The 23,197-nt window shown below is 37.9% G+C and overlaps 1 protein-coding gene across 1 annotated transcript in view; it reads left to right on the forward strand.

Moving 5' to 3' along the window:
- The window catches only part of PCTP (phosphatidylcholine transfer protein), a 26,989-nt gene extending 4,132 nt beyond the window's left edge, over positions 1-22,857 (forward strand). Inside the window, exons 2-6 of the mRNA XM_072403318.1 lie at positions 11,139-11,256; positions 15,633-15,712; positions 15,889-16,060; positions 16,743-16,810; positions 21,643-22,857. Of these exons, the coding sequence (XP_072259419.1) occupies positions 11,139-11,256; positions 15,633-15,712; positions 15,889-16,060; positions 16,743-16,810; positions 21,643-21,711 (507 nt within the window). The 3' untranslated portion in view covers positions 21,712-22,857. The remainder of the gene's footprint in view (positions 1-11,138; positions 11,257-15,632; positions 15,713-15,888; positions 16,061-16,742; positions 16,811-21,642) is intronic.
- The last annotated feature ends 340 nt before the right edge of the window (positions 22,858-23,197 follow it).

Below are 23,197 nucleotides of genomic sequence, written 5' to 3' on the forward strand. Positions count from 1 at the left end.
TCTATCTATCTATCTATCTATCTATCTATCTATCTATCCCTCTATCTATTATCTATCTATCTATCTATCCCTCTATCTATTATCTATCTATCTATCTATCCATCCCTCTATCTATCCATCCATCTATCCATCCATCCATCCATCATCTATCGATATCATTAACTAGAGCTGGAGACATCTGGGAATCCAATTAAACTTTCAATGTATCTTTGTCCATCATTTGAAGTTATGATTTATTGTCTTCAACCCCTTTTTGTTTTTATCTCTCTTTTTTGGTATTCTTCTCAATGTTACCCTCAACAACTTTATAGGTTATCCAGACTGATGCATAACAAAGCAGTTTACAACTAGGCCCTAATATAAAAGACCTTAACTAAAATAAAATAAAGTAAAATTAAATAAAATTAAAATAGGCCTTACCTAGATTTTATTTATTCCTCTTAAAATGGAAAAAAACCAAACAGGTAATTGAAGGTGTTGCACTATTTGTCATTTTAGTAAACTATGTTACTGCAACCTGTTTTCGTACAGGAAGGCCGCCTCAAAATAGAGCCAACCAGCTGCTGCGAAAGCTTAATTTCTAATTCCTCATCTCCTTCTTCCTTCCCAATTGTGGAATTCCAGCCTCCCATGCACCAACTTTCCAGACAGTAATATTACCGGCACTACCCATAGACCGTTGGTAGGATGTCCTGGTCATCCTAACTTTTTCCAGTCGACATGGTGACCAAGCAGCCAAGGTTTTTCCATCCCCGCCCCTAAGGGATAAGTTATTGTTAGGGTGAAATTAGTTTACGTTCCTTTATTCCCCACACAAGTCAATGAATGGAAAACATATGGCTAATGTCTACGTACACTGGCCCCAAGGATTGCTGCAGTCCCCCGTTTGCAATGCAGCACAAAGCATTGGAGCCGCTAGTGAAAGCAAGACAGAACAGAGCCCGTCATATCAAAGGCGAAGTTCAGGTTAGGGAAGCACACCCTCTTGACTTGTGTCGTGTCAATGTCCTATTTCTTGGGCTGTTCTTTCCTTTGAGGAACAAATATAGAGAAGGCAAACATTTAGGTCATCCTGGTGCGTGTGAAAAGGAAATGGGAGGGAAAGTAATGATTCAGTTCTCAAAGACAGAGACTATGAATTGTCCTGCTTCATATAGATGTATAGTATTACGTAGATGGTGTAGGGGGGGGGGAAATGAAAAGCTATATCAGATCAAGGCACCTATAGACATGTTATAATGGGAAATTATTATTTTATATACTTGAAGTATACTAATCACTGGGAAGTTTCGGCCTCTAGTGGTCCTGTTGACCATTATCACTAGGAACTAAGGTAGGGGGAACATTTAAAACTCTTCCAATTGAAACAATGACCTCTAAAAGAAGATATTTCTCTGTATACTCTAAGTATTAAAATAATAATTGCCCTTTAAATATGTCTATAGGTGCCTTGATATAGTATAGCTTTAATTTTTTTACCTAAATGTCATCTGCCTAATTTAATATTCTTAGAAATGTGCATCAAGCTTGCAATATGGAAAACAATTTTTCTTACTTTTATTGGGTAAGGTAGGGAAGGGTTACAATCCCTATAATTGTATTGCTTCCTCTATTACTGGGGAATTTCGGCCCCTATTTGTCCGGTTGACCATTGTCACTAGGAAGTAAGGTTGGGGGAACATTTAAAACTTTTACAGAAGGAAATTCTTTCAATGGAGACAATGACCTCTGTCTGAGAGATACCTCTCACTTTGGAAAATGTTCTTCCCATTTTCTGTGTGCAGGAAATCACCTTGATAAAGGTGATAAAGGCTTTATACATTTGCTTGAACTAAAAGCATAATGTAGTACATTTGGTTATAAGTATCTTTATACATTACTTGGTATTTGGTGATTTAATTACTACAGTTTTTCTTAGACCTTTGGTCGACTTTTTGGGGGGATGTACCAGTCAGAGCCATGGACCACCAGTTGTCTGCGTACCATCGGTTGGCGACCGCTAATTTAGACCATTTGGAAACATTAGGACTATGATACCTAGGCCTTTGGATATCTGCCAGGTCCTATTTACATGCATAGCTTGTCTTATGGGTAATCCATAAATCAGAAATACACTTTACTGTTTACAAACCTGCAGGGAAAAGTAAATGGTTTGGTTTATTGTATGGATCATATTAAGCATGAATTTATCCTCCCCGCTCTCTGACCATCTCATTCTGTTGCCAGTGGAATATGATAATTAGCCTTCCAATAGCTATCAATGGTTTTGTTAATTTATTGAATATATATGTGAATACATAGGATCATAATTAATCCATATATATATTTTATATTATTCATATTCAACAGATTGGAGCTGCTAGGAAGAGCGTAGAAGGTAAGTACATCTTGGGGAACAAAGAACAGAATTTGTACTGGTTGGCTTTAATGCAGGGTTTACGTATATTTGGCAACTTATAAAGTTTGCATATTGGCAGGCCTTCCAGCTTCATACATTAGCATATATTAAAGGTCAAAACTTTTTTTTTAATTTTGAATAGAGTAAGAAATGGTAAGAACACTGTCATGTTTTTTTTTTGACATCTTCGTTCAGATTTCCTGACATTTTCTGTCACATAGACTTACCATGAAGTGCGAGGATATCTTTGTAAAGTTCTCCTTTTGGAAGATTTCCTCTCTTTTATTAGGACAATTTTGCTTGAAGCGGAATTTCATATTATCTTTATCGTTACAAAGCCCTCGATCTCTCCACAAACCGAGGCCAGCAGATCCAACGTTGTCTTGGCTTTTCTCTTCTTTCCAGCGCTGGATAGAACAGTGGACGCGGCCATCTTTTTTTTATTATTAATAATATTAATAAACAGGATTTATATAGGACCAACATATTACGCAGCGCTGCACATTTAATAAGGGTTGCAAATGACAGATACAGACAGTGACACAGGAGGAGAGCACCCTGCCCCAAAGAGCCTACTATCCTTCTTCCTGGTTATACTCCATGTCACCTGATCTGCGCATGAGATCGGGTAAAGTGTCTTCCTGCAAATGTAAAGAAAAAGTGCCGATCCCACTGCAGATTCAGTCAGTCCCTGGTGACACATGCCCCATTTTGGGCATGCTCAGAAGAAGTAGCCCACAGCCTTGTGGTATATCTGATGCAAGTATCTGAGGCGGCTGTGGTTTTCCCCTTCAGTCTTTATCGCCACGGCAGTAAAGACTGGAGGAGTGGAGACCTCCACTTAAAATGTAAAAAAAAAAGTTTCCTTTATATGAAAAGAATAGCCATCCTTTTCCATAATGTATTATAGGGCCCGATTTGGAGAAGATGGGTGATCCAGCAAACCCAGAAAAACTTCCTATTATTTGGCAACTGTTTTCTATCCATGACCATTCCATATTTGTGAGGTCACCCAGGTTCTCACATGATAGTATATCTTCTCCAAACTTGGAGAACATTAATAAATAAAGCCCATAGTCTCAGTGGCACTGGTGATCATAATAAATAGAGAGAGTATTTTTTCGTAACGGGCACAAAAAGCAACAAAAACTTTGTGTTTTTTTTATTTTACTTTGTCAAAAACTGAAATTAAACTTTTTGGCTTTTTTTAGGGTTAGGAAAAAAACTTTCTCTTGCAATGGGGCTAGCCCTCATCCTCCATAAGCAGAGGGACAGTCGGAGAGGCTCTGATATCAGTTCTGAGTAACGCAACTAGGACATACTACGACTCATGGCGGCAAAAAAGTTGGAAGAATTGTTAATGATTTATTGCTTTACATTTATTATTACATATTACCGACATATAGACCAAGAACTATTGTCTAATGTATTGGGACTGCTGACTGCAGAGTAAGAAAGTAAACCGTACTGCATGAGGTTTTTGGCAAAGGATTCCCAGCCATGACCAAACATTTGCTTGATTTCTATTTTAAGCCATATGGAGGAAGCAAAAGTAAATTCTATGAGTATTTCTTTAACTATCTCTCTGGAAGCGCAAAGTGCTATGACGCATTGTACCAAAACTTGACAATAGGTTCTAATCAAGCCGTAGATAAGTAGTTTACATAAGAGGAAACTCATTTGGAAGGGAACAAAATGAGGAACGTGAAATGGAGAAAGTGATTCCCACACTGCTTAATCTTTTTCTGTTGTGAAGAACTTTACCAGATCATATTCCCAAGGTCCTGGTCCAACACATTCTTTTATAAGTATACTATCTGTATACAGCTTAAAATTCTCTTTTTGTAGACTTAACATTAAAATGTTAGTTTAACAAATATCTAATTATAGTAATACAAAAATATTTTCTTTGCCATGGCATGGGTCATTAGGTGACCTTAAATTTAACTCGTTGCTGTACAATGAAGATTGCACTCTTATTGGCTCCCACAGGGCAGGGGTGTGAAGAATGGGTGGAGCTTAGATCAGGATTGGAGCTTAGCCTGAAATCTGGGAAGCTGATTCGTTCAGCTAATTGTGGGAGCTTTTGGCAAGGCTTTTATGCTGAAGAAGGCCAACAGGTTTCCCGTAAACAAAAATTTTTGCAATATACAAAACTGGGAATTTTCATGTGAATTCCCCATTTTTTATTAACGGTCATATAAAGCTATAGGTGTGACTAAAGCTAAACCTGAGTTGATGTACATGCCTTAAAACAGATATGTGGCCAAGGAATGCAATGTGTATTTTTTTAGTTAAGGGCATTTGTTTTAAATGTTTTTAACAGCAATTTAAGTGCCTCAGGCGCATACTGTGTCTCTTCTCTTGGAATAATCATGCATACCTTCCAAGGATAGAAAAGGAAACATCAATTTTTTAATTCTGTGTGCCCAGTGAATGAGACATTCTGGGAATCGGCATCTTGGATTATGAATGATTCTGTATGTGTTTAATTTTTCAGGAATATTTATTTTATAGGTAGGTACAGTGATCACAAAAACCAAAAAGAGAAAACATAGCCTTAGTGGGTACCCTCTACTGCTGCTGCAAGAACATAGATCCTTGTTTCTCAACCAGGTTTCCTCCAGAACAGTGGTCCCCAACCTTTTGGACATCACGGACCACTAAATTTATGGACTACGGACTGCACATGCACGGGGAGCCGTGTATCACAAAAGGGGGAAGAAGCTTCCTTCAGAGTGACGTCATGATGCCACCACCGCCCTGAGCCTGCGATGCATACAGGATGCATGGTACGCGGCTCTGGCCGGTGTGCCCCCCCAAGCAGGGTCCTTCTCCTGACCACTCTGGGGGGTGCAACGGCCAAAGCTGTGGACCACCAAAATTTTCTGACGGACCACAGGCTGCTCCAGAGGGTAGGAGTTCCTTCAGCAATGAGCAGTTTGTACCTCTTGGGTCAGTGTAGCTGGAACCAAAAATCTTTTTGGCTATTCGTAACATTCTTCCCAATAGCCAGCAATGTAGGAGAAATTCTTCTTACTGATCACTACACAAATGTACTGTAAGCTGTGGATATAGTAATTAAAGAAGGGTTCCCTGAAGATCTGAAAGTTATTTTAGGGATTCTGACATCTTAAAAAGGTCAAGAAACTTTGCTCTAGATCAGGGGTCAGCAAACTCCCGCCTTTAGGCCAGATACAGCCTAGCCAGTAGTCAGTTCTGGCCTAATGCCCCCCTGGTCGATCCAAGCCTAATTCCGGCCGGCAGGGGTCGGCAACCCGCAGCTTCGGAGCTGCATGCGGGGTGTAGGGGGTAAGGGGACATTGTATACGGAGGAGAGGGATTTCCCTTCGGGCATTCCTGGTAGAGGGTGGAGCCATCAGCGGGGGACTCAAGAGAGGGTCCAGCCTAGTGTGCCTTCTTGACCTCTTAAATGGCTTAGTAGCCAAAAAAGTGACCCCTGCTCTAGATGATGCCTATCAGAGTATACCAGCTGTTATACATCTTTGTCTTATTTTACACCCAAATGTCAGTACAGGTTACATAGGTTTATAACCAGAAGACAAGCCAGGATTGGGATAGGGGTTTGGGATAGTTTGGGTCAGGATCATAAAAAGTGGCATAGGTTCATTGGCAAATCACAAAATAGGCAAATCAGGTTTATGGCAGGCTATAGTTTAATGTTGGGCATCACAGGGTCATAATCAGGTCGCAGGATAGATCAGGACAGGTGACAAATGTTTATAGGCAGGTTCCAAGGTCATGATCAGTGGCACAGTTTAATAGACAGGTCACTATCCATGCTCGGGTAGTACAGATTGGAAGGCAGGATAGGACACTTGGCAAAGGTTTGAAGCTAGGTTCAAGGAAAAGATAAGTGGCACAGGTTTAAAGGCAAATCATAGTCCAAGGTCAGAGTAGTTGACTTGGGGTTTGTTGTCAGGTCACCTACCGGGGTCAGAATATGCAGCACAAAATATTGCCTTCCTCTATGCTGAAGCCTTTCAGTGAAGCACAATAAGTTAGATACTTTACCTTAAACCTGACTCACTATATGACCTTGCTCAGCAATCCACTGTCTTTGCAGCAAAAACATCCAACTGTGTCCAGCGTACCCTATTTGGCCCAATAATTCCTTTGACTGTGTCCATACTCACATGAATGGCTGGAGGATGCCATTAGTACAAATATAAGAATGATTAAAAGCAAAGTTGTCCTTTAATGAATATGCATTGTAATAAAATCAGACCTTTTATTTAACAAATATCTGGTGATTACATATTGAACCCGAGTCAAGTTGTTGATTCAATAATGTACAATGTATTCCTTCCTTTACCTCTGCTCTAGATTCCAGTCTTAGGCTTCTTGTGGAAATCTGCCATTACCTAATTATTGCATGACAAGGGTATTTAGCATTATAATATGCTTTGCAAAATAATTATATTTGTTTCATTGGACTCCTAGTTACAACAAGATGTAGAGATAACTATATTATGTATATTTACTTATATTTCTGTGACTTTAGCCTCTTAAAGCGGAATTCCAAGTTCAGTAAAAACATTCAAGTGCAGTGGGGCTAACCAACTTCTGTGACCGAAATCACAGAAGTGGCCCCTTTAGGGAGCATAGAATTATTATTATTACTCTTTCTCCTACATACCCAAAATATTGAGTGATCCAACCCTTAATCTGGTGTGGCAAGGCACAGGGGGGGGGGGGGGGTTGCTCATGATAACGGGATGCTTACAGGGCAGATTAGATGCAGTCCAAAATAACAGCAGTTTTTATTTGTTTAGGCAAGTGTTACAGCACACTCTCCAGCACTTCACAACAAATCAATAAACAGTGGCCTGGTTGGGCATCTGGCTATCTTACCTAGGTGCCCTCTCTTACTAACACATTCACTATATCAATACTGTTCCACTCACAGTTTTGTAGTACTGTTTACCGCTGGCTTTCCTGGAACCCTCTGGCTCTCTCTCAGCCTGGAATCCACTCTGGTTCTCTCTCAGCCTGGAATCCACTCTGGCTCTCTCTCAGCCTGGAATCCACCCTGGCTCTCTCTCAGCCTGGAATCCACTCTGGCTCTCTCTCAGCCTGGAATCCACTCTGGCTCTCTCTCAGCCTGGAATCCACTCTGGCTCTCTCTCTGCCTGGAATCCACTCTGGCTCTCTCTCAGCCTGGAATCCACTCTGGCTCTCTCAGCCTGGAATCCACTCTGGCTGTCTCTCAGCCTGGAATCCACTCTGGCTCTCTTAGCCTCTTGCTGATCAAATTCCCCTCTTTTCTTGCACCTAAGTGCAGGTGAAAATAACCCAAATCAGGGTTGGATTGGCCCAAGGAACCCACCCTTTCACTTCCTTGGCCGGCTGCAGGGCCCTAAAGAACCTGGTTTGTTCTTTAAAACCTATACAAAGCTAATATCCCTGGAGCCTTTAATGCACTTTTCCTGCCATTTTTGGGGCACTCTGTCACACTGGTTAAACTCATTTTGAATTGTGGATTTTTTTTCTCAGACTTCTTATATACCTTCAATTTTCTCTCTTTATATTAGTATAAGTTTTATGTCTAATGATCCCCCCCCAAGAAAGCCTTTAAAGGTGAAACGCATCAGGAACCGAGACCAATTACAAATTTCACTGGAAGTGCTTAACAGCAACTGTCTTCTTGGAAACCATTGGACTCTAATTAAATGATCACAAGTCCAATGTATAGTTATTAGTCCCGAAAAACACAGAAGTAATGAATGAGGCAGGGACTACTACAATATTAAATTGGCACTGATTTACCTGTATATGTTTATATTGGTTCTACTTGACCAACGAAGATGACCAGAACCCATCCAGAATAATATTATTAATTATTAATAGAATAAGGTAAGGTACCCCTTTAGTCTGAGGGTTTCTTTCTCTGCAAATGTTTTGCTGAGGGGTGCCATCACTGCACTGCTTCTGAAAAGCTACTTACTATTTTAAAGAAGGAAAGGTCAGCATTGGTAACCTCTGTTATCCTTTTATGATAGATTTTCTATAAAGAAACCCAATCCCTGTTATTATATCAATGTTATAAATTCAATTAAAGTGCAAAAGCTGCCACAGTGTCGGGAAGGAAAACTGGGGTTCGGTTCAAGCAACAAGCCTCCATCAATTCCCATAGCACCAAACTATCAGCCTGTATGGAACGCACAGAAATATTAAGGAAATACAGCTACAGTATTTAAAGTTTAGGTGAAGTTACACTTTTAGTAGTCATGAGGTCATGACATGTCCTCTTTAAAAGTTACCTAAGAATGTTGTCATTGTAATTTACAGAAAAAAAAAGTTTTTGTGAAATCTTCTGCAACAGAGTTAATAAATTCCTATAAAAATGTTCTCTGTGTAATATGTTTTGCAAAACAAGATGATGGGTTTGAAGGGCTTTCTTAGAAAAACAGCAAATATGTCAAAGCTGATAGAATGAATAAGTCAGGGGCCACAGAGCTCCAATAAACCTTTCCACTAAATCTTCTATTTACGTCACAACATTCTTCAGAATACATGTCTTCTGGGGTCCTGGAAATCTTATACCCTTGTTGCAAACATCATTCAGGTAGATAAATGACCTTGTAGAGCTGTGTGGGTTTCAGAGGAGAACAGCCAGAATTGTAACAAAAGATTAGAAATACTTTCCAAACTTTGGAGGCTATTTGTACATTTTTCATTTGTTTGATTGTACTTAGCCCCACTTGTCATTCAGCTTTGTTCATATTCCCTGTAAGATTTGCTATTCCAAGATTTGCTTCTATTGCTTTCCTTTTTTTTACCTTTTTCAATGCCAAATTGTTGATACTATTCCCAAGCTAGGTGTGCTGAGGGGCATTTTTATTCCTTTAGACCTCACACTCCATAGACTTGAATAGGAAATGCTTGCAAACACCTAAAACACTTATACATATTTTTAGGAATTTTTAATTTTATTTGAATACAAATTTACTTTTTTTAATTGCCAAAAAAGAAAAAGAAATGCATGTGGTCTTCCCTAGCATTGAAACTAGACCCTTTAATAGGCTGATGACCTTTCTGGATAGGAAATTAGGCTGTGAGCATGTTTTCCCCCCTCTTCTAACCGTAAAGGGTCCTCTTGAATCTGGCTTGACAGAGAAGGAAGGGGACAAAAGGGATATAGCCTGCTTCCCTTGTGACAAAAAACAGACCCCTGTCTACCCCCAACAGTGTAAAGGGCCATCATTGCGGGATGGGGCCTTACTCCCACATTTGTGGGTAGAAACTTTATCTGCAATCTTTAATAAGGGGGTCCCCAAATATCTTCCACCATTACCCTGGAAAATGAGTACAGGGATACATACTACTCCTTACTCATTACCAGGAAAGGGTTAAATCATCCGTAAATATAATGACACCACAAAACTTCATATTCCATACTGGCTGCTCTTCGCTCCACAATGGCTGGAGGTCCCCCTTAGGTGAAGCTCTTATCATTGCATTCAGCCAGGCCAGTCGGTGACAACTGTCCTTAGCTGCCCTTTTTGCATGATTTGAACATTTGAACATTGATTAAATGTAAATAATGATGACGGAGGTTCTATAGCAATGTGAGTCAGGTTGAAAAATAGTTTGTATGGGCACATTGGAGTAACACAGCTGAAGAATTTGGATTTTCACTTTTAGCAGCCCAACAAATTAGCAGTTTCTCAGTACATTCCAGGCTTATAATAGAGAACAATCTCCATTGTACATACAGAGCAGATGCTGAATGACTAGGCTAATATTAAGGAAACTGCTCCCGGGCTTTAATCTGGATTATTGGATTGTAAAGCACAGACCAAAACCAGTTACCGTTACATATTTTCATGAATTTGAATAAGGATGTTTTTAAGTCATTTGTGCCAATTGTTTCCTAGAATTTTAAATATGTCACTTGGGTCCTTAGCAGTTAAAAGAAATGTTTTTGCAGGCGTTTAGCAGGCGGTGCAGTTGCATTGCATTTTTTGATTGACATTGAGAAACTTAGTGTATTTTAAGTGGTTTTTGAGCATTTGAATGGCTTTTAGGAAGTGCTTGTGAACAAGAAGTATAAACAAATCATGTGTTTCCACTTCCTATACTCCTCCAGCTTCTGTGCGAAGCTAAAAAAATGCTTCCTTTAGCGTTTTTTTTAATAGTTTGAATAGCCAAGGAAGCAACTGAACAAACTGCCTTTAGTTGTTACCAGGAGTTGGGCACCCAGTAAATGGCAACTGCACCGAAACTCAACCTATCCTATGGAAATGCCCCAAAAATGTTTAGTTAAGCTAGGTAATTTATTTGTACAATCTCTGTAATCTTTGGATTTGGTGATGTCTCTCTAGTAATGTTCACTGTTCTCCTTGCTGGAAGCTCTGCCACAAGGAAGCAAAGCCCTGCTTCTGCAAAGATGGCTACCTTCACACAGAGATACAACAAGGTATGGTAAGTCGGTGAAGGAGGAAAGATCTGCTGCTGGAAGACCACAAGTCAATGCTGCTGGCTAGTTTGCCCCTTGCCTGACTTGTTTGGGCAGCAGTTTCTAGAGTTCAGTTGCTATTTAAATATATACAGCTCAAATACATATACCCCTACTGTTTTACGTATATATTTTGGTAAATCAATATACATTGATAAATATATATATATATATAAATTCAACCTGTCACCAGTCTCAAACACAGCAGAATGATTTAATTACCTTTACTAATGAGTTTTCCCCCTTTGTGTATTGCAGCAAACAGGCCTGTATGAATATAAAGTCTATGGCGGTCTGGCCGACTGTCCAGCAGACCTGTGTGCAGATGTCTACATGGACCTGGACTACAGAAAGCAGTGGGATAAGAATGTGAAAGGTTTGTACAAGGCTGGTGTTAGAGGCCACATTCAGGAATGAGAACACCATTAGCCATTTCGTATATTTTGGGTATTATAATGGGTATATATTGGGCATATAATGGGTATTTTGGGTATTGGGGGGTTACATCCACGTGAGCACATGGAAGGGTCCCTGCTTCTACAGCACACAACTTTGGACTAAAGTGAACATAGTAAAGGAGTCACAACCTGGACCAGGGCTAATAATTCTCCCCATATGATAGCTTTGAGCCATTCTCTTAGCACAAGCACTGTCAAGTGAGAAGTAGATTAATAAATCACATGCACCTTTAAACTTACAAATACAGGGAATTTATCTTTGCTCCCATTGGCTGAACAGAATGGGTCTATATGGGCCAAACAAAATTTTCGGTTATCTATGCGCTAACATTCTGAATCACAAGGCCCCATTCTGAAGGAAAATTAATTTATGGTTCCCGATCACATTTATATTTGTCTATAAACAATCCTCCTAGCTTTGCAGATTGCACCCCAGCCAAATGATGGCAGTGCATTTTTATGTACAACTGTATTATTCCGATTCAATTACAGGAACAAAAAATTATAATAATAGCAAACAGAAATTGTTAGTCAAATAAAAGTCAAATAAAAGTTTATGAGGTCCTTAAATGTAAATAATAAAGTACCTAAAATCCACTAAATTTAAATTCACAATGTATTTGGAAAATTGTATGAATCATGGAGAAAAGCAACAAAAGGGGGAATTTTGGATAAAAGTTGGATGCATCTTGGATGGAAACATTTAAATAGACCACAATATTTTTTAAATAAAATATTAAAAAAAAATAATATATGAACGAGTGCTATACACAAAGCGCCATTACATTTTATGGAGAGAGGAGGGGGAGAACAAGTGAGCGGCACCCCACTGTGCTCTTCTCCTTTCATTTGTTTTGCAGTCATTCATTGTGGGTTGCTCAGGACGGATCCATCGGGTGATCTCTGTACACATGTCCGATTCTTACCTGAGATGAGTCTGACCGTTTGTATTGGATGAGAATCATCAGACATTGTACATGGCAGTTGCTCAGACTTATGGTCGGTAGGCTTGTTTCTCCTATATCTCTGCTGGTTCTTCACAAACTTGTGCTCGAACATTTTACAGCAGCAGGAGCGAGCGGTACTGAACCTCTCACTGACCCCAATCATTCTCTATGAACCGCCACGGGTGAGATCCTGCATGTGGCAAGGGGGTATTTCAGGGGCATGAGGAAGCTGTAATCACACTGCAAACTCACATAAAATTTGTTTTGGCATCTATGCATGAACGACAACTGGTTACAGAAGGTCGACTTTGTTCCATACGTTAGGTATAGAGTTGTTGTTGTAAGGTGTCTGATAATTCCTGACCCTGCTAATTTTTGTTTTGGCATTTATGCATCAGAGACGTCCGGTCATAAAAAGGTTACATTAAAAATCTTTCTGCCATCCATCTTTTTTTTCCAAAGATTAAAGCAAAAATTAAAGCAGAAAATTCCTGTAAAAAACAGAAGCAGAGACATATGTATTAAATAAAAATGGCAGAGTGGGAACATATGAATCTGACATTTATTTCTTGTCCATGACAATTCGGTATGAGTCGTATTTGTATGATTTCCGTAGTGACATTACCAGAAGAGATAATAGTTTTCTCCTGCCACCTGGTGGTACTCGGACAGGACTCGGGTTAAAGAGAATCTATTTTCTTACTAAAGTGGAACTAAACTGAAAACAAAAAAATCACAGCATTAACCCCACAGATCCCTCAATGGCGCTGGTCCTTTCCGCGATCCCGTCCCACCTCACCCTGGAATTCCTCTTTGTCCTGGTGCCGAGGAAGTGCCGGGCGCCGCCATCTTTGGTCTTCTCTTTGGTCTTCTTCTTGGCATGTCACCTGATCTTGCATTGCGCTGGTATGAGCTCGGGTGATGTAGCACGCTGTAAAGGAGATCAGCATCTCTTTCCCCTAATAGAAAAAAATTCCCTTTCTGCGCATGTCCGATATTAAGGCTTGCGCAGGAGGAGCACCCAGACCCTCCCGGGATATGTGACGTAGGTACCCCGGAAGGCTCTGCACTCCCATTCAGTCTTGTTTGCTGTGTAAGGGAAGGTTCTGTGGCCTTTTCTTTTGCAAAATAATTACTATTCTTCCTTTACATAAAAGGTTTGTCTACACTTTTATGTAAAATGATAATGTTGAGTTTAGCTCCGCTTTAATATGTTAGATATACATAGAAAAGAGATTGGTTTGATGTACATAAACATATCTATACGTGTTGTTGTTTTGAAAGTTGGTTATTATAAAAAAATATTACAATATGTGTATGTGGTGGCAGACATATTTACTTGTTATGTATGGAGATGCTGCTTTCTACTTTGCATTGTTACACAATAGCTCTGAATTATTAAAGCTCCCCAAGACTGGAGAAGATCTATCATGGGAGAACCTGGGTGATCCAGCAAACTTGGTGAGGATCTGGTTCAGGATTGAAAACATTTGCTAACTAATAGCAAACTATTTTTAGGAAATCTAGCCAGGTTTGTTGGGTCACCCAGGTTCTCTGTGATCTTATCCAAACTTTGAGAATTTTAATAAATTAGACTCAATGGTTGTTCTTTACCCCTTTTTTCACAATAGAATGGTCTGCAGACATAAAAAAAGAAAAAAACAGTGTATGTCCAGTATGGTTGATAACTGATATAAAAGGTTATTCAGTAGGTATTAAAAGGGATTGTATTTTTTTACAAATGAATTTTTATTAAATTTTTCTTTTTTTTTTAATTTTTCAAAGAAACAACTCAACGAGGTTATAAAACAAACCGTAGTAGATGCACAATACAATTTGGTTGATTATAACAGTTTACAGTGTTTACAAAAGAGTAGGTGCATACAAAAAAAACAATATTAAAAAAAAAAAGGCAGGACTTTATCATGATGTCAGGATAGATTGTATTTTTATAATCTATAAAACTCCGCATATAATAGAAAATAGAAGAGCACCACTGAGCGATACATTAGAAATTGCATTTCCTTGTTTTACAGTACTAAAAAGCAGTCACATATAAAGGTTTATATGAAAACAACACTTAAAACCCCAAAACATATATTTTCTAATGATAGTCCCAGAATTACACATCAGTACTTAATATTTGTGTGTATTTATATAAATTATATTATATATTTATACCTTTGTATGTGTGTATTTTCTTTTATATATACTGTAATGACTCTCATTATGACAAGTTAGTTGACAAGCAAAATGCTGATTTTGTGTTCCCTTTAAGGAGATGTTAGGGATCTGCTAAAGCCAATTCAGCACAGGCTGTAATACTGGGCCGATTTATTAAAGCTCTCCAAGGCAAACCTGATCAGAGAGGCCATTGATTGACATTGAATATGCTCAGAGTTGAGCGCTTCCAGGCTCATGCAACACAACTGAGATAATAAACCGAAGCTCACTGAACTTTCCACTCTCCATTGGCCATGAACTTCCCGTGCACCACACCCCCCAAATCAGTACATTAAAACAGACTGTCAGGGTTATGAAGTTAAACAATATCCTGGCTGTAATAGTAATCTGTTTACATGCAGGAGCTGCCAGCAAATTTTTTTTTCTCAAATGATATGAAAGTTCAAGGTCCGATTTAAAAGAGGACTTGTTGGACCTCTGCAGACAGACCACTGCTTCCACAAAGAGAACAGGGGTTCTTCACTATAGCATGCAGTCAGGCAGGCAAAAGGGCTTTTCTTCAATAAATCACCTTACACTTTTTGCACCTTGATTTTTGCTGATTTAAAGTTCAAATAGGCTTTGCATTTTCTATAGGATACCTTCCAAACATATGTAAAGCTGAGGCTGGTATTGACCTCCATGTAAAAAGACATAGCAAGCCCAGTGGTCATATTGATCCAAAACCTTCAATATTTGTCAGTTGCTGCATACTTGTTTCTGGACAATGGGCCTGATTTATTAAAGCTCATTAGGACGGGAGAAAATAGACTATCATAGGTGAACCTGGGTGATCCAGCAAACCTGGGATGAATCTAGTCCAGGATTGAAAACAGTTGCCAAATATTAGCAAAATGATTTTTAGAAATCCATTCCAGATTTGCTGGTTTACCCAAGTTTACTCATGATAGTCTATGTTTTCCCGTCTCGGGGAGCTTAAATAAATTAGACCCCATAACTCAACATGTATTAAAGCCAGAGACAAGAAAATGGAATTTTCAGCAGGTCAGTGATGACGGTCTCTGTATTTGTTTTCTGGCTGTTTTTTTTTTTTCAATATTGAGCTGCTGTAATTTTCAGTAATTTACATAAACTATATGTCATTTACATTTCTGTTTCTATAGCCCTTCAAGAAGAGAAAAGCGGAGAAGACAAGGTGATATATTGGGAAGTCAAGTATCCGTTCCCTTTGTCTAATCGAGATGTATCCTTTTTTTTGTAATGTTTTGTAGAATGCAACTATTCATAATTAAATGTATACAAAGTGCATTTAGAGCATATGTAAATCCCTAACATTAAATGTCTTATACTTGTCAGCTTCTCATCTGTTTATTTTATAGATGTTTTATAGGATAAAATATTCTTCCTTAATAAATGTAGTATGTTTATGTTCGGGAGAGGCGAGATTTAGACATTAACGGGAGGAAGATCTTTGTGATTTTGGCTAACAGTGTATCTGTTCCCAATTGGCCAGAGAAGTCCGGCATTATCAGAGTCCATGGGTACAAGCAAAGCCTTGCTATAGAGAGTGATGGAAAAAATGGCTGCAAAAGTAAGTGTTGCTGGATCAGGGTGGTGCACTGTAAATGATAAATTCTAACAGTGATACATAGGAAAAAGTAGTCACTAGTGTTGGTCGAATGTCTCACTATTTGATTAGACAGCTATTCGATTGAATAGTGAGATATTGTTCAGGTGATCAAATGCTGAATTCTAACACCATTGAAGTCAATGGTGGGAGAATTCAGGTAATTTTTAGGGATTATTGACAATTGCTCTTGCAGCCCTTTACTAGTTATATGTGTTCTTGGATAGAGTTTCTTGTTCTTGTCCCCATTCAACCTCTAGTGCCTGGGGATCGCCTGCAGTCACAACTGAGACCGCAAAGTTCCCACGGTCATGTGACCGTGGGAACTGAACTGCAGATGAACTCTTCAGTTCCACTACGATCCCCGGGGCACTACAGGTTAATTAACCCCAGGGATCGCACACTATATAAATACGCTATATAAATACTTTTTAATATAAATAATAATATTAAAAAAAGAAGACAAAGGGGAACTGAGAGACTAATCAGTCAGAATCACATTTATATTAGTATGGACATCCACAGATGTGCCAGTCATACAATTTATAATAATATGAGTACCTCTTTAATTTGTACACATAAAATAGAGTATAAGTTTGTTACATGTTTTATTTACATTTCTGACCTTATGTACTTTGTTTTGCAGTCTTTATGTATTATTTTGACAATCCGGGTGGAATGATCCCCTTATGGCTTATTAACTGGGCAGCCAAGGTATGGTTCTGCTTACTTCTCTGTAATGTATTCTTCCTTCTGCTGTATAAGATTAAGAGTAAATTTATATGTTATAAACAATAGCAACACAAACAGAAAAATACAATCTTTTTTATACACATTTCAAAGGACCTAAAGGGTTAGTCCACTAATACATTTAATTATGAAATGGTAAGTATATTGGTTACATCATTTTAATGTGCTTGCTAGTGTTCTATCCAGTCATCTATCTATTCCTCAACAACTTGTAGCTTTAAAAAAATATTTCCCTTCTCCATAAAGCAGAGTAAGTTGGATTTTTATGACCAGTGACCTCATCATTGCAGAAGAAGCAGAGGGGCAGGAGCTGTTATTCAATATGTAAGCCATTGATATGGGGGTGGCAGTGGGGAGAGCTGAATGAGGACGGGTGAACACTAATTAAATTTATTTGTAAGGGAGACCAGTCACCCACCATACAGAGCACCGACAAGGGTGACCAGTCCTCAATTCCCACTAACTCTGCTGGTGACCATTGGAAATAAACATCTACTAAGTGAGGGTTCGATTTACATAGAGGATCAATTCACTTGTTTAACCTCCCTAGAGGTAACCCCGAGTGTGACTCAGGGTAGAAAAAAAGTTGCGAAAAGTGGTAACCCCGAGTCACACTCGGGGTATGTAAACCTTGGGGAAGGTGGGGCGGGAAATTCAAAATTCATTTGTATTGCATTCAATACAAAATAACTGTATTGAATGCAATACATTGGATTTATTTGTGTATAAGCAGTACATTGTTTTCAAGAACATTTATTTTACAGTATATATAATAGTATGAGTATATTGTGTATTTTTTTTAAATTAAAAAAATTTTTTTTTTAAATATACAGATTTTTTAATTTATTCAATGTATGGTTTTTACATGATTTTGTGTTTCAAACTTTATTATACTCATACTATTATATTATACTGTAAAATAAATTTTCATGAAAAACAATTTACCGCTTTTAGACTTATAAAACCGGAAAGAAATGAACCGCTAGGGAGGTTAAAAATCACCAGGTATTCTTTTATTAGAGAACATTTATGTCATCTGAGACTCAGCAAATTGAATTTTGGATTGTAGCTGTGAATGGGTTCTGTATAAAATGCATTTCTGTATGCTGCAACACTGATTGGTGAACATGAGTATGTGCTTGCGAAGCTCAAGCGCCTTTTGGTTAATTGACAATTGCTACAACTAATTACAGTGATCATTCAGTAAACCTTTGAAACTATTTACATAATTTAACTTACAGCAGCATCTTAACCATTTAACCCGCACTTTAACCATTTAGGCACCTGGTAACCTCCTATAGACATTTTTATGTTTCTGCTGTGGCCTGTTAATTTTGAATACTTAAAAAATTAAACATTTATTAATAAGTTTTTATTGAATTTCTCAAAATAAAAAATACATAAATTATACAGACAAACGGTGGTGTGGTTTTGGTGAGGTTTTGGTGGTGCAACACCCCTTTTAAAAAAAAAAAAAAAGGGTGCAGTACTGCCCTCTAATTCCCGAGGCAGTTGAGAATGAATGGGAGCGCAAAGCCCCCCGGGATACCTACGTCACGCATCTCGGGAGGCTTTTTGGCGTTCCTTCTGCGCATGCCCGAGCATCTCAGGCATGCGCAGGAGGAGCCTTTTTGCCCAAAGAGAAAATTTACCGATCCCACGCATGCACAGTGAGATCTGCAATTTTTTTTTTCATCCTATGTTACCCGATCTCACGCCTGGGTCAGGTGGCGTAAGAACCTGGCAGAGAAGACGAAGATGGCGGCATCCAGAGCGCCAGCTCTGTGATGGATGCTGGGACGATGCAGAACCCAATGCCGGACACTCTTGGAGTGATTTTTTTTGGGTTTATTTACTCTTAAATCTCTATACTATAACAAGCAACTAAAGAAAGAAAAAAAAGAGAATGTAAAAAGGAAGAAAGAAAAGGACAAAACACCATCTCATATTGGCTACATCATATAGAAAAAAATTAGGAACTTAAATTAGGAGGTAAATTATAAGAAATCCCAGCCTTAGACATAATTTATTCCAAAAAAAAATAGGTCTATTCTTCAGTCAGTAAACAGAACTAGCTTGTAGGATAAGGATATATTCATACAAAGTTACCCATATGGACTGATTTTTCAAAGCTATTCAAGACAAGAAAGGATTGAATATAATAGGTGAACCTGGGTAATCCAGCAAACCTGTATTATTTTATTATTCTATTATTCAGCAATTGTTTCAGTTCCTGACTAGACCCATTTTAGGTTTGCTGGATCACCAGGTTCACCCATGATAACTTTGGTATCACCCCTTCATACAAGCTAGTTCTTCTTACTGCCAAGTGAATAGAGTTTTTTGTTTTGTTTTTTTTTTGGGGGGGGGAGCAAACAAGGAATTATGGTGATGTTGTCTTGCATTTTTTTTAATTTTTGCAAAACAATATGCAATCCAAATACAAAAAAAGTAACAAATTAAAAAAAAACTCACTTTTATTTTTTGAGTACAGGTAGTCCCCGGGTTTGGGACATTTGGGACATCCGACATACAGAGGACTCCTAGATAGATACAAAGGGTGCAGCTGAGACTGAGTTCTTGCAGCTCTTTAAAGACCAAGACAAACTCTGGAGTTGTTTTTTTTTCTTGCTGCAGATGTTATTGAATGTCTAGGCTCCAAAACGTTTTTTTGTTTTTGTTTTTTTTTTACTTTTTATACAGTAACTGACACCACGCTGCCTAATAATATATTGAGATTAACATTTGTCCTAATTGCATTTATTAAAATAATCTACCTGTTCCGACTTACATAAAAATTCAGTTTAGGAACAAACCTACAGTCCCTATTTTGTATGTAACCCGGGGACTACCTGTATTGCAAAGTTAATAACACAAATTCAAAACGAATGGATAAAATGTATACATGAATGACGAATAAGAAAAAAAAAAGGAAAGCTTATAGATTCCATTGAAAATTTTTTTTTTTAAAAATACCGCCTAGTTTCTCCCAAAATATTTATCTGTTATTTTGTTGCCTAACGTATTGAAGAGTTACCTTGTTGTAGGATTTGGTATCCCATGCTTAGCTGCCATAAAAAATTTCAGAAATAAAAGTGTGACACTTTATTACTTTTCCTCAGTCTCGCCTCTTTACAGGTATCATACAAAAAGTGAGCAGATATTTATTGTAGAAATATATTATTGAGGGGCCGCAAGACACTTTAAAACTTTCCTGAAAGGTGCATTTTCATTGCTAAGTTACATAAAGGTAAATTGTGCATATTTGGTTTTACTAGTCCTTTAAACAATTTTGTGATTATTATATCCATCTTCTGTTTTGCCTAAACCCATTTCCTTCCAGGCGAAGTATGAGACTGCAAAGCAGCCGCTTATTAATTTTATTACCATGCCCTAAGACGCCAATTAGACAATTCAATGCACTGATGTCACTTCTCCCGCATCCTGCTCCTCCGCAGTCAAGATAAGGGATTGACGTAAGGAGACGAGCGCATTGTATAAGATCTGATTAGCAGAGTCCCTGATTTTGGAGAAGGGTGTGTGTTCAAGAGGAGTGATTCTGGAAATACAAACATCTTTTATATGTATGCTTTCAAGTCCCAGAGGACTAATTTAATTGTTCCAGGGATTGTTTAATCTCCTTATGATATCTACTTAACAATTTAAAAAGTATTTTTAACAGAAAAGGCTATAGGAGGAAATGACTTGTACTCAAACAACCTTTTTTGTTTGTGTTCAAGAATGTGTTAAAATTGATAGTTTGAAGGCGTGAAACTTTTTAATTTTTAATGATTTTGTATTTAAAATATACATGTGATGCACTTTTGTGTTCAAGAATGTGTTAAAATTGATAGTTTGAAGGCGTGAAACTTTTTAATTTTTAATGATTTTGTATTTAAAATATACATGTGATGCACTAACAAAAAAATAATGATAATAAAATAATTTTGTGTAGTTACTCTGATATAGGCACTTCTTCCTGACCTGTGAATTTATTTGTGGAGCTTCATCAAGGACCAAACCCCCCTTGCTAAAATAAAATTTACTAAATGGACAGTAAAAGAATTGCAGACCGCCCATGTATAGCTTTACAACATAACAAAAAAAGTCTCTACAGGTGCCAGATAACAGGTTTTGTATCCCTCAAACTTTGAACAGCCATGTACTGGCTGAGCTCAGATACAGATTTCATTCTTGGAATTCCCAAGATATCTCAGGATAACCCAATACTTCATTAAAGGTTATGAAATAGTTTTATAATTAAACATTTAAATTACCTGACCAGGTATAAGAGTGGACATAGGGCATTGACATGTAGCTCTCCTTATGCTATATAATAACCAAGTAAAAAATTATTTTTATATTGTATATTGAGGTATTTGGTAGAGTTTGCATTTTTTAAGTAACGTGTGAAAACATAAACACAGCATTATCTGCATTATTCCAATAATATAAAAATGTACTTTAGGTATATCAGGTGAAAGTTATATATTTGCCAGGCTGATCTGAATTACTCTTCTTAACATTCTTACTCTGCTGCTAACAGAGGACAATAACTGAATCTCAAATTATACTTACACCTTAATGTATCCGAGGAATAAATAACCCCCTTCTTACACCTCCTGACTGCTTTAGTCAGCACTTTGGTGCTTTGATCAAATATAGAAATGCTTAGAGGAAATAGCCTAAAAAAATGCTTTTCCCCTTTCCTATGATAATGTCTCTTTTTATGTTTAATATGTTGCTTTTGTGTTTTAGTTGCCTGTTAACCCTATATTTTTCCTGTTTTGTTTCAGAGCGGAGTTCCAAACTTTTTGAAGGACATGCAGAAGGCCTGTAAAGGGTATAAACAGAGTTCATCCTAATCAGTAAAAAAGTGACCCCGTGCTTTGCCCACACAGATGAAGGTGACAGGTCCCGCTGCACACCACCATCCTCCGCACCTTTCTGTGGCCCCTCCCTGTCTGCCTATTCTCCAAGCAAAGAGGAATAGTCAATCCCGTGCATGCTTGCACAGGACTAATTCCCCTCCCTTTGCTGACCTAGTGCAGCCTCAACTGGAATAACGTTAGCTTAAAATGGGCTATTAAGTGAGTCTGTTGTTTTGCAGTGCACATGTTCACTGAATTTGGAAGATAACAGTAATATATTGAATGTTGAAGTTAAATCTTATTTTGTTTTGCCTTCCCTGGTTCCTATCTCCCCTGCTTATAAACACGTTAAAAATACAGGCAAATCATGGCTGGTGGGAGGGGCTGGAAGGGTGCTGTACATATCTTCCTAAAAACAATGCAACTCCCTGCCTTAGTTCTGCTCTCTAGCGTCCTCATTTGGATACGAGTATGCTTTTTATTAAAATTAGAGAACTGTGTTCTTTAGCTGTATTCTTTATAGCTATCTTTATGACCCTATAGTGTTTCTTTTGGGGTTTACAGGCCACCATTTATAACATGGACACATTTAAATGGTCCTTTGAGAACATTTGTAAGTGGGATGAATAGTTGAAGCATTACTTCATTTTTGGAGTCCAGAGTAAAAGTCTTTGTTTACATTTGCCATGGACAGCCAACATGTTTCGGAGCATCAGAAATCCCTTTTCAGGGCTAAATACATATATAACAATACATCTGATTATTTACACTGGAACCATAGAATGGCTTCTCTAGGGCCGCTCTATTGAGAAAATGGGAAATCTGACATTCCCTGGTGGGAATCAGTTACTGCCATTAAACACACGTACCTAGAAGATTCTCACCAGGCAATGTTATATTCCCTGTGTTTTAAACAGAGCCCTAAGAGTATAATATGCAAAAGTGTCAACAATCTTTTTACATGATAAAACATTTAATTTAAGTAAAAGTAAAACACTGGTAAACAAAAAATAAAATGTAATTATTAATTTTCATTGTATATTATAATAAATTACGCATTGCGTGCTGTTTAATATGTAACATGATATTTTGACTGAAAATGCTTTTTCTTGAAAAATAAACTGATTCAGGGAAAATGAACTCTTGAATAGTAATTTGAGTGGAAGTATAAAAAAGTGTATTCATGAATTAATCTTTTTGGTATATGTGTGGGTGGAGAAAAAGGACAAAATGTTTGTTAGGTAGTTCAGCAAACATGAACATATATTTATTTCAATAATTAGTAAGCCTCCCCAATGAAAGTTATGCAGATATCAGACATTAAAAGCATTACATGGCTGAGAATGACTTTTGGTATCTTGCTGAGAAATTGGTCTTACCCTTCCTTGTTCCAGCTGAACAGAAAGAGATAACGGCAGAAAGGGGTTTTGTAGGCACAACAAATATTACCAAAAAATTAAGGTGATTTGACAAACATATA

This window comes from Pyxicephalus adspersus, chromosome 3 (genome assembly GCF_032062135.1).
Source record: "Pyxicephalus adspersus chromosome 3, UCB_Pads_2.0, whole genome shotgun sequence".
Taxonomy (NCBI): domain Eukaryota; kingdom Metazoa; phylum Chordata; class Amphibia; order Anura; family Pyxicephalidae; genus Pyxicephalus; species Pyxicephalus adspersus.